Source organism: Sceloporus occidentalis, unplaced genomic scaffold, assembly GCF_023333645.1.
Source record: "Sceloporus occidentalis isolate IW3139 unplaced genomic scaffold, rSceOcc1.0.p SCAF_1, whole genome shotgun sequence".
Lineage (NCBI taxonomy): Eukaryota > Metazoa > Chordata > Lepidosauria > Squamata > Phrynosomatidae > Sceloporus > Sceloporus occidentalis.
Genome location: NW_028316981.1, coordinates 159,220,778 through 159,233,347, shown reverse-complemented (window position 1 = coordinate 159,233,347; position 12,570 = coordinate 159,220,778). Strand labels below are relative to the sequence as shown.

The 12,570-nt window shown below is 44.9% G+C and overlaps 1 protein-coding gene across 3 annotated transcripts in view; it reads right to left on the bottom strand.

Annotated features, from left to right (window-relative positions):
• The window catches only part of RACGAP1 (Rac GTPase activating protein 1), a 51,519-nt gene extending 41,811 nt beyond the window's left edge, over nt 1–9,708 (bottom strand). The window contains exon 1 of one of the 3 annotated variants that reach the window (XM_089478977.1): nt 9,559–9,708. In XM_089478977.1, the coding sequence (XP_089335103.1) occupies nt 9,559–9,570 (12 nt within the window). In that variant the 5' untranslated portion in view covers nt 9,571–9,708. The remainder of the gene's footprint in view (nt 1–9,558) is intronic. The other 2 variants (XM_089478960.1, XM_089478968.1) reach the window with 2 other exon arrangements.
• Nucleotides 9,709–12,570: the final 2,862 nt, after the last annotated feature.

Genomic DNA, 12,570 nt, shown 5'->3' with positions numbered 1-12,570 from the left:
CCATTTTGCCACCTAAAATGGCGGCGCCCAGAGCGGCGAAAACCCGCGATGGGCGGCCGCGGCGGCGGGCCTTTAAGAGGCCCGCTGCCATCCCTGGGGCCCTCCAGGGGGCCTCTGGGGGGCCCGCTGCCGTCCCTGGGGCCCTCCAGGAGGGCTCCTAGGGTGGCAGGGGGCCTCTGGGGGACCCTTTGCAGTCCCTGGGGCCCTCCAGGAGGGATCCGAGGGCGGCAGGCGGTCTCTGGGGGACCCTTTGCAGTCCCTGGGGCCCTCCAGTAGGGCTCCGAGGGCGGCAGGGGGCCTCTGGGGGGCCCTTTGCCATCGCTGGGGCCCTCCAGGAGGGCTCCGACGGCGGCAGGGGGCCTCTGGGAGGCCCGGTGCCGTTGCTGGGGCCCTCCAGGGAGCCCTCCAGCGCTGGTGGCCCCCACCAGCTTTTTTGCCGGTCTCTGACGGGGCCTGGGGCCCCGTCAGGGGCCAGCAAAGATGGGGAAGCGTGGGCCCTGGAGGGTAGAAGCTCTGCCCCCGGCACACGGCCCCGCCCCGGAGGGTGGAAGCTCCACCCCCGGCTTCGGCCCCCCAGTCGCCTGAGGGACACCAACCCGGCCCCCGGCTCAAAAAGGTTGCCTACCCCTGCATTAGCCAAATCAGTTACCAGGAACAAGTTAGCCAATTTAGTTACCAGGAACAAGTTAGCCAATTTAGTTACCAGGAACAAGTTAGCCAATTTAGTTACCAGGAACAAGTTAGCCAATTTAGTTACCAACAACAAAGAAGTCAAAGAAATCAGGAGCTGAAAGACCCTGCACCAGCTCCATTGAGTGAGGAGATCAAACCAAGATCAAACCCAGAGAAATGACACCCTGAAGATTACTAAAACTCAAACTGTAAAGTATCTTTTATTTCAAGTTATCTAGAGCTGGGGAGGAGAAAACTCTTTACTTTTGTTCTTTAAATTAAACTCCCCCCTTTTTGAACTTTATATTCAGTATCAGAGCCTTTTTGGGTAAAAGAGTTTGATTTCACCAGAGTACCGGCGTTGCACACCCAAACCTGCCACCACCTTTAGTTGGGTGTGTCTTCACACAGTTATTGTCATCAAAACCATTTTCGACTTATGGTGATGCCTGAATACCCTAAAGACACCAGAACCTGTCTGATCTTGGAAGCTAAGCAGGGTCAGTCAAGGTTAGGACTTGGATGGGGACCACCAAAATATGACAGAATTGCACTCACACACTCTCTAGAAAGACAATGATGGCAGAGCCTCTCTCTTCTATCATTGCTATTTCAGAAATATTCCTTAGCTACACAGACCTTCATTGGACTTCAAAGGTCTCCCCACAACCACCTGTAACACTGTGATTTTAAAATTCTTTTAAAAACATAATTAATGCAACTTTCACACGCTTTATAGAGGGCGTGGGAGTGAATTTTTTTCATATTTTGGAGTGCTCTGGGCTTTTTGAGGCCCAGGACAGACTGTTTTTTTAACCAGGAAGTATAATGGAAGTAACTTCTGGCTTGCTTCCCAATTATAATAAGTTTGTTCCTGGTTCAAGAAGGGCTCTCTAATCAGCTCAGAAAGTGAAGGCCAAAAATGTGACAATGTTGCCTCATGCCTGCTAGAAAATATGTGGCCTGCATACCACACTTTCACCAGACTTGCTTTATATATTATAGCAAGTCTGCCACTGTCAATGGAATGTTGATAAGGAATTAAGTACCCAGAAGAACCAGACTAAGGAAAGCCTGTTTCCACTATTTCCTCCCAGTGGTAAATGTGGACTAAGGAAATCAAGCATATTTGTCTAACTGCTTACAGCTGTTCCACATTATAGAACAGAAAGAACAAGTAGTTCCCGATACATCAGGGATGTAAATCTGTCAAGTGAGTAATCACCTTTGCACTAAGCTTTTATATAGGTAATAGCTAAAGATGTTCTTTTAATGGGCATTGATGATTAAACAGTTTTGCTTAAAATGAGCATTGATGTATTTGATGACTATTAGGTACTGCATACAGACTACCAGCTCTACTGAGAGCTGTAGAGAATTACCAGCTGCTGGAAATATAGGCTGAAATTTGAATGTTTGCAACAAGTTGACAAGGAGCCACAGCTGTTTCTTCAGAATGAGTGGAAGCATCTTGAACTACCAAATTCACTCTCTGTATATGTGTTCCTTCCTTTGTAACACTTGCATTGCTGCTGCTGTTGTGTTCCTCAAGTCATTTCCAACCTATGGCAACTCTTAAGGCAAAGCAGCCATGCAGATTCTTTGGCAAGTTTCTTCAGAGGGCTTGCCACTGCCATCCTCTGAGGCTGACCTGCCCTCTGAGAGTGTGCCCCAATGGGTTTTCATGTCCAAGACAGGATTCAAGCCCTGGTCTCCAGAGTCATAGTCTAATATTCAAGCAACTACACCACGCTGGTTCACATACATTCTTGCAAATTTATATACAAATAGCTATTACAGTCCCACTGTATCTCAGTACTGTACAAGAAACACTCTGCACATAAGACTGAATGAACTCATTATCATCCAGGGAAGTAAAAAACAGAGCACTAGTAGTTCTAAAAACTATAATCAAAATGACACATCCTTAAGTAAGTTAAAACTTTGTAACGCAGTCTTAACAACACAGTTCTATAACCCTATAGTCTAAAATAAGACCAAGTGAATTCAGTATTCATAGGTAAGGGAGTAAAGTGTTGTACCCCAAATAGATAGTTTAAATCCATGCCAGTGGTATGTATTACTTCAATATTCTTCAAAATGGCATACTGTACCTATTTAGTTTTTAAAACCTAACGTTAATAATGAAGGACTTATAATGAATTTTTAAAAACCTTGAGAATAATTCTGACTTGGGAATAGAATATCATTTTCGAATGACAATCTAAGATGGTTACTTAAACAGCATTCTTCTCAAAGCATGGCATTTACAAGGTTTTCATGGACATACAGAATGAATAGTTAAGAGAATGAAAGGTCACAGACAAGGCAAGAAAACTGGCATCTTAATCAAAAGTTACCACCTTACTAAGGTCAGCATTAACTTTTCAGTCTTGTATAGACTTGTAGGCAGTGAGTATATTTAAACAAAATATCAAGGGCCTGTTACAGACAGCCAAAATAAAGCTGCTTCGAGTCACAGTGGAGGTATGGTGTTTCAATGATGCATGCGTCCTAAGAGTCCAGAAGTCACACCAAAGCCACGCTGCAGCCCTAAGGACTGGAGTGTGGCTTTGGTGCGGCTTCTGGACTCTTAGGACGCATGCATCATTGAAACACCATACCTCCACTGTGACTCAAAGCAGCTTTATTTTGGCTGTCTGTAACAGGCCAAGATCTCACAGAGGCTAACTACTGTTGAACTGTTACAAGAATGCCCAGATTCAGATGTTCTACTCTTCTGTGAAGTCATGAACCATCCCTGAACTTAAAGTAAATTATGATCATGTACATGGGGCAAAATTCCACACAACTATTTAATACTGTGTATATCCACATGTTATTACTACATAGTGTTTAGCCTGAGAAGATGTTGAACTGCTAATTATACATGTATAGCAAGAGAATCCACAGTTTGAACATTAAGTCAGGCATGAATAGTACACAGTTATTGCAAATTTTCAGTTAGTTCACAAAAAGCAGGGGAAACAAAACCTTGTACAGACCAGATTTCTCCAAACTAGTGTGTCCCCAATATTTTACACTGCAACTCCCACACTTATCCTCCCAATATATTATGTTATGATTTAAGGTCCTCCATTTTTCTGGGCTGAGTTTTGTCCTGCAGATGTCCTACAGTTTGGGCTAGATTTTGTCCCACATTTTGTCCCAGGTTTTAGTGGACAGTTATGGCAACCCTATAATGACTTCCATAATCTCCAAACAGAATGTTCATGGATGTTCTGGCTGGTATTACTGGTGTTACAATCCCATCTATCTGGAGGGATTAGGCTGGGGAAAACGGGTACAGAATTAGAAAACTCTTAATCATATTCTATTAAATGGTTTATTCATCTACTACAACTGTGTTTCTCAGCCTATCTAGTTTGGGGGGAAAGCATATTTATCCCTAATGTGCCAGGATGGTAATAGTACTATTATGTATACCCATTAGCTACATTATTTCTTTGCTAGAAGCTCGCTGTAGAGCAACAGTTGATAAATCACAGACTGGCATTTGGTCCAGGGACTGTAACTTTGAGTAGCACTATAGGAAACACCAGCACAGTCTGTGGCAGAGCACTCCATAACAAAAGCATCTTCATGGTTATCCACAATTCAAGAATAAGCATTTATTATTTCTACTCCCAGGTTATCAAGATTAAATTTTATGTGCTAGCTTCACATATTTAATCAGTGGCTTTCTGCAAAAATAACAAAAATATTAAACTTACAGCATCAAACTTATTTTGATTGTTGTTGCCTTCAAATCACCTGCCAACTGACGGTGACCCCCCCATGAATAGGGTTTTCTTAGGCAAAGAACTCAGATGTTTTGCCAGTTCCTTCCTCTGAAATATAGCCTACAGGACCTGGTATTTGCTGGTGATATCCCGCAAACCAGGGCTGACCCTGCATGGCTTCCAAGATCATGAAAGGGATGTGGTACCTTTAGGCTATGATTGTCATGCAGTTTTATTAATAATGTCAGTATTTTATTGATTGTATCTTTGTATTTGTATTTTGTATTTTATCGGATGTAATCCCACCTCAATCCACAGGGAGAGGCGGGAAATATAAATACATTATTTATTATTAAGGCCACTATTTCCTAAACCAGTAAGAACTTGATTAAAAGATGCCTGGTATTTCTTAGCTTCTTTATAAAGGGCTCATTACTACTTCTGAAAAATGGTTTCCTGAGACCTGAGCCATCTTGGGTAGTGGTTTGAGCACTGGACTACAACTCTGGAGACTAGGGTTTGAATTCCTGCTCAGCCACGAAAGCCATTAGGAAAGCAAAGGAAAACCACTCTGAATAAATTCTGCCAAGAAAACCCTGTTATAGGGTTTCCTTAAGTCAGAAATGACTTGAACACATGCAACAATAATCCTGAGACACAGGCCCAGTTCACACTTCACAATAAATCTGAGAGGACCATGAGGGAACCCTGGCTTTTTGTTTACAAAATCATTAATCATTCTTGCTGGAGGCAGCGGTAACCAAATAATCCACAGACCTTAGATCTATGGTTAGTGTGATATGCAGACTAGCATTCTGTCCTGACTTTTGATCAACATGCAGAATCTAAAGCTGAGAAGAAACTGGGCCCTACCTGTGTATTTTTAACACTTTCTGAGGGTGTTACAAACAGAGGCCTGATGAAAGCAATGATGGTGAAGCAGTGATGACAGTAGAACTTTTCCACACTGTCCAGAGAAGATCTTCATGGGCAGAGTGGAAAGTCCATCATCTCAAATTATTCTTCTTTTCTTGAAGTTTAGGATTGCTCCCTCCGTTCACCTTAATTTTTCCCATAAATAATTCAGTTCACATATTTATTTATAGCTATTGGTCATAAAATCAACTTGAGGTACTTTCTTAGATTTGTTTACTCCATATGTCAAATAAACATGCTAATTCAGATCACACTTGATTTGATTTAGGGCCCTGTAAAATTTTCTAGACACCCCTCATCACTGAACCTCAAATTTCCTAACTGCACCTGTGCAGCTGTGGGTTATGGTTAGGTTCTTGCAGCGCTGGAGGCTCAGACAGTGATAAGGACTTAAAGAATAAATCTCCTAAAGACACAGAAAAAGGAGGTGTTATCAATTCATAAGAAGAATTGAGGCAAGCAGGACAGCTGTCCTCAGGCAAAGAGTTTGGCAGTAGGGGAAATAGAAGAGACATTACCATCCTGGGAGAGGGGGGTGAACCTGACATCCCACCTTATAAGTGTTAAGAAAACTACACTGCTTTTTCATCCAACATCTTTATGTATCCACTTCAAGTGCATTTTTTGGTTGCCACAGTCCTGCTATTATCATTTATCTCCACTATATAATCACTGTTATTACTGTCTACTGCCTCCTTTCTTATTGCCTTCAAACATGCCACCATTTTCTCTATTCTTCAAAAACAAAGAAATAAACTCCATTGATCCAGCCATGCCCCACTGCCATTTTTCCTTGCATTCTTTTTCCAAATTCCTGAATTTCATCTCTTGTCACAACCTTCTTCTAGTTCCCCCATCCCCACAAAATCTAGCTTTAGCCTCCTGAGAGTGCCTTCACCAGAATGACTAATGAAAGCATCTGACTGTTAAACACACAAATCTGTACATATCTTTGGCTGCACTAGAGCCTTTCAGTTAATTGCACTTTCTTGCTTGATTCCGCCTCCTGTTCTATATTTATGAACTTTCTCCTCCTACTTGTCTAAGTGCTAGTCAATCTTTTTAAGGAAATCCCTTCCTCTGGGTTCCCTCAGAACTCTACCCTCTGCTACCACCCCCCATCCCTTCAACCCATGAATGAGCTCCTAAAACTGAAGTCATTTGTTAACTTCCAGAATTAACGGCACCCAGTTCTCCCCCAAGCCACTCAGTCCCACATTTCATTATCCCTCTGACATTTCCTCTTGGATGACAGATTGCCAGCGTATCTAGGACCAAACTTCTCATCTTTCTTAACAAGCTCCCACGTTTCCTGGAGTTAGGGGTGCAGGACACCCGTGAAACTGCCAAAAAACCTACCTTTTTTAAAGCTGAGATAACATCTTTCTAGGAATCTCTAGGTTCTCCAGTGCAACTCTATGATCTGGCAGATATTGACCACAGATTAATGCTGAAGGAAATACAAATGCCTAGAGAAGTGTTTTCTCTAGGAATCTCTAGGTCCTCCAATGGGACTCTACTATCAACTTCCAGCACCATCACAGTGGATGACTTAGAAATGCCCAGAGAGAACTTATTAATTACACAAATAATAAAGTCCACAAAAGTCAAAGTTGCAAATGTGGAGGGCTGACTGTACTCTTACTATCAGCTAAAATCACCAGTATTGACCCTGCCAGACAGGCAAAAAGCCTTGGCTTTATCTTTGCTTCCTCTGCCCCATATTCACAAACTGCTATCATCAGGTCACTTTTCCTTGGGCAATACTGCAAAAACATAGGCCTTTCCCCACCAAAAACTCTGACACTGACATCTGTGACTAATATGTTCCTCTTTACTTTTCCATTGTCACATCTCAGACCTTTCACCTCTATTCAGAGGTGAAATCATATATCCCCCTCACTGTTCTGATCACAGGATTCATCAGATTTGCACACTGGCTTCTCATTTACTCTTGTAAACAGCAAAAATAAATAATCTTGCCTTTACCTTCAAAGCCTTCCCCTCTGCTTCTTTATCATCCCACCTGCCAGTAGTAATATATTCCTACAGGACCTTTGCTCTTCCAGTTTCACTATCTTCAGATATTTGAATCAATCCTGCTCCTTTAAATGATTTCATCCATCCCCCCATTCACTTGCCCTTCTGCCTTCCCAGAACACCTGCAAAGTGCCATTTCTCTAGACAACCACAAAACCAGTCCTTTTTGTAAAGCCTTTGGTACTACCTGTAAGATTTCATTCTCTATGGAGAATAGACCCAAACTGAAAGCTTATTCCTCACATCCTTTGTTAACCCTCATTTTCACCTCCTCCTCCTTCCCTCTGTAATATGTTCGAATGTAAATAGCAAAAGGCAGGGAAGCAAGCACACTTGTTGGCCGAATAAGATTATTCTCTGCTATTTCTCTCACCCTATTAGCAACTCACACACAAAGGCAAAATACAAAGAGAGATCCATGCACGCCTGCTCTAGCACATGGGGAAGGGGATTATAATCCATGAAGATGTGTACTAAAAGCCTTTTTTTTTAATATGGCAAAATATGACTGATCTGAAAATCCCAGCCTGCTGTCCCATAATGCCTTAAGATAGAGATTGGTGGAAACTGGCAGGTTGTATGGCCACATTAGGAAACCCTTTGCCAAAACCAGCCTCATAAAACCCAGCTATATATACATATACAATTGGAGAGAACCAAAATGGTGCAATGGCTTGGGTTTTGGAGTACGACTCTGGAGATCAGGGTTTGATTCCCCCCTGGAGCGTAAAATCCCACTCGGTGACCTATGGGAAGCCACACTCTCTCAGCCCCAGAGGGTGGCAATGGCAAGTCCCCTCTGAAGAAACTGGCCAAGAAAACCATAGGATAGGTTTGCCTTAGGGTCGCCATAAGTTAAAAAACCCGACTTGGAGGCACACAACAACAACAATATATGGTTGGACTATAAGTATTGAGACCAAGGTTCAAATCCCAGCTTGGCCATGTCAACTCACTGGATGAATACCCCCTTCAGAGGCTTCCTAAGAATTTCTGCAAATCAAACCACAATTCTTGCAGATGTGTCTAATTTTGGTCCCTTGGAGAGTCTTGTTCTTGGGAGGTTTTTAAACAGAAACTGGATGGCCTTCTTTCTGTCAGGAGTGCTTTGAAAGGTGTATTCCTGCATGGCAGAAGGGGGTTGCGCTGGGTGGCCCTTGAAATCTCTTCCAACTCTATGAGTCTATGACTCTGGGCAAGGCACACTCTCTCAGCCTCAGGGGAAGGCAATGGCACACCCCCTCTGAACAAAACATGTCAAGAAAACCCTGTGATAGGTTTGCCTTAGGGTCATTGGAAGTATGGAATGACTTGAAGACACACAACAGGAACATATGTGTGTGTGTGTGTGTGTGTACATACACACAGACATGCACATACACATATATTTTCCTCCACTACTGAAAGAAAATATTGTATGGCATTTTCTATCATGGAGAAGAAGACCCAGCCCTCCTATCCACATGCTCTTGTGTTGCAACTCCCATCAGCCATGACCAATGGTACAGGATGGCGCGAGTCAAGAGTCCATCCTCCTCATCTGTCGGCCCACAAAAATCCCGACTCTGCTCTTGGAAGGACACAAAGGCATTTGAAGGCAAGGCTTTTCTCCCAATATAGGGACTCAAGGCGGCAACTGCTGTAGCAATTTAATTTACCATACTATTTTTGTTTTGTTTTGATTTGATTTATGATGGCACGAAGCCAGCACAGTGGGAAAGATTGTATCTGCAGCGCTGTGTAAATTTACAGCGCCTTATAAATAAAGGCTAATAATAATAATAATAATAATAATGATAATAATAGAAGCAAACAAATAGGCGATGTCACAGAAATGAAAGGCAATCTGCTTAAGCAGCGCTTGCGCCCATGACTGTGTAGGGACCAGGTGGGGAGTATTGCAGGAGTGCCCATGGCCCCCGTCTTGTAGGCTTTAAATGGTGTTTCTTAATGTTGGAAGCCACCCTTGAGTCCCCAGCTTTGGGAGAAGGGCGGGATATAAACAAATATCATAATAAAAGCCTTTGGCTTGAAGCCAAATAACCCCAAAACCCCGCCACAGGGGAGCATTGGCTCTCCCTGCTCTTCGTCCTTCTCCTTCGGGGTGTACCTCCAGCCCCAGAATAGCGTACTCCTTAAAAGCCCAGGAGAAAGCGCCCCTGCTTACCTGGCTCTGCATCTGAGGCGAGGCGAGGCGGGCGGGCTGCTGGCTCCCTTCCTTCCCTGCTGCTCACCGGCGCGCGCCGACTCCTCCCTCAACGGCCGCCGCGACTCAGGCACTGCTGCTAACGGCTTCAGACAGGGCCCGCCTTCCAGTTTGAATCCTGACAGCCGGACGCCTCCCGCCGTTCTGATTGGCTGCGCAGTGAGGGCAGGGTGAAGCCGTGACGACGCCACCTCTTCTTCCTTAAGAGCGTCTGACGTGCTCCTGAACGTGACGCCGAGGGCGCCTTTTTTGTCAAGGGCAAAGTTGCCCTTACTTACTTTATCTCTGACCCAAAAGAAACACACCGCAGAAATAAACCACTTTTTTTCCGGCTGCGTTAACCTAGGGAATTCTGGGAACTGTAGTTTTGTGAGGCACTGCGCCTCCTCTGTCAGAGAACTCTGGTACCACAATAAACTACAAGATTACCCACGATTCTCTAGCACTGAAGCTATATGAACCCAGTTTGACAAAGCTTATGGACCCAAACAGACAGGCCAAAATAAAGCTGCTTCAGGGCACTTTGAAGGCATTCTGTTTAAACGACACACGGACCTTAATAGGCCAGAAGCTGCACCAAAGCTGCACTCTAGTCCTTAGGACTGGAGCATAGCTTTGGCATGGCTTTCGGCCTCTTAGGATGCCTGTAGGGTTGCCGTAATTCTGGACCTCCAAACTGGGACAAATGTAGGACAAAAGTAGGACAAAATTTTCAAATGTAGGACACATTTTATAAAAATGGAGGACACGCAAAAAATTGATGATTTTTTAAAAATTGTTAATATAAATGCATGTTTCTTAGGCATGATCAAAATGGAGGACATTTTGGCATTGTTCCTAGACAGATGGCAGAAATGTACTTCCCTTTCTGGCTAACCTCCCCCCACATTCCAAACAGCATATTTGGGCATTGAAGAGGAGGAAGAATGGAAAAGGCAGAGGAGGAGGAAGAGGAGAAGAAGAAGAGGAGGAGGAAGAAGGGAAGGAAGAGGAGGAGGAGAAGAAGAGATGGAGAAGAAGAGGAGAAAGAAGATGAAGAAGAGGAGGAAAAGGAGGAAGAAGGAAGAGGAAGAAGGGGAGGAAGAGGAGGAGGAGGAGGAGAGGAGGAAGAAGAAGAGGAGGAAAAAGATGAAGAAGAAGGGGAGGAAGAGGAGGAGAAAGAAGAAGAAGAGGAGGAGGAAGAAGGGGAGGAAGAAAAGGAGGCAGAAGAAGAGGAGGAGGAGAAAGAGGAAAGGCTCTTTCCCCTGCCTGGCTGCCTCCGTCGCCAACGGAGGAAGCCAGGCAAGGGAATGGGGCCTCACTGAAGCCAAGCCCCAAACCCCTGCCTGGCTGCCTCCGTCGCCGTTTTGCCCCCACCCCCGGGATTTCCCCCCCCCCCCCAGAGACGGAGGCAGCCAGGCAGAGGTTTGGGGCTTGGCTTCAGCCGTCTTCCAAGCCCCAGCCAAGCCTGGAGGACTCCGCGATCGCGGAGGAGCCCCCTGGGCATGGCTGGGGCTTGGAAGAAAGCCGTCCTCCAAGCCCCAGCCAAGCCTGGAGGACTCCGCGATCGCGGAGGAGCCCCCTGGGCATGGCTGGGGCTTGGAAGACAGCCGTCCTCCAAGCCCCAGCCAAGCCTGGAGGACTCCGCGATCGCGGAGGAGCCCCCAGGGCATGGCTAGGGCTTGGAAGACAGCCGTCCTCCAAGCCCCAGCCAAGCCTGGAGGACTCTGCGATCGCGGAGGAGCCCCCAGGGCATGGCTAGGGCTTGGAAGTCAGCCGTCCTCCAAGCCCCAGCCAAGCCTGCAGGACTCGCTGGGGGGGGGAGTCCCGGGGGTGGGGCCAAACCAGGGCGGGACCATACGGGCCCACCCCAAATCGGGAAAGTCCCGCCCCCAGGCGGGATATGGGAACCCTAGATGCCTGCAGCATTTAAACAGCATACCTCCAAAGTCACCCAAAGCAGCTTTATTTTGGCCTGTCTGTGCAGGACCTTATGTTAGCTTTCTGAGGCATAGAAATTCTACATTTTTGTTAATTCCCATCCTTAGTTTTCTTTGTGTGAGACAGCAACTCTCTTCACTGTGCAGCCCAATGGAAGCAAATACAGTGGATCCTTGTTATACGCTGGGGTTTGGTTCCAAGATCCCCCGTGTATAACAAAATCCGTGTATGCTCAAGTCCCATTAAGTATAATGACATAGCAAAATGGTGTCCCTAATAAAAAATGGAACATCAAGGTAAATTTATACTTTTTTGGAACATTTTCAAACCGTGTATGCTTAAATCCGTGTATAAAAAATCCGTGTATAAGAAGGGCTGACTGTACACAGAGTGTTAGGGAATAACCAGCATGTTTCAACATGAAAAGGAATTATTGGGCCCTTGCTCTTCTTTTCTAATGCAGTCTCAAACTGGATTATTTCAACAGTGTGTTTTAGACCTTTCACTTCCTCCATTCCCGGTTTCTCATTCCTAATGCGAATGAAAGCCATTAGGGTGGAGCTGGTGGTGGAAAAAAAGAGCAAGGTCCCAATATAATTCCTTTTCACATTGAAATACGCTGGTTATTCCCTAACACTCTGTGTTATTTGCTTCCATTGGGTTTAAAAATACCTCCTGTGAGGTATTGCTATCTCACACAAAGGGCTAGGGATGGAAATCATTCCAGTCTCCAGTGTTGGACTCTAACTAGATTACCACACTATCCTCTTATAGTGCTGCTATTGCACATTTACTGCTCTGGCTGCCTCCTGTTGCATTCTGGGATCTGTAGTTCAGTGAGGCCTAAGAACTCTGGCTGGGAATTCTAAATGCCCCCTCCTTAAACTGCAAGTCCCAGAATTCCTTTCCATTCTGTACTGGATTGGGGTTGCTGGGAGTTTAAATCAAAGAACATCAGAAGGGCCACACTTTGTTTGTTTAGAGTACTGTATTTATACACTGCTTTTCAGCCACAGAGGTTCTCAGAGGGGTTTACAGATTGTTCATTTGCTA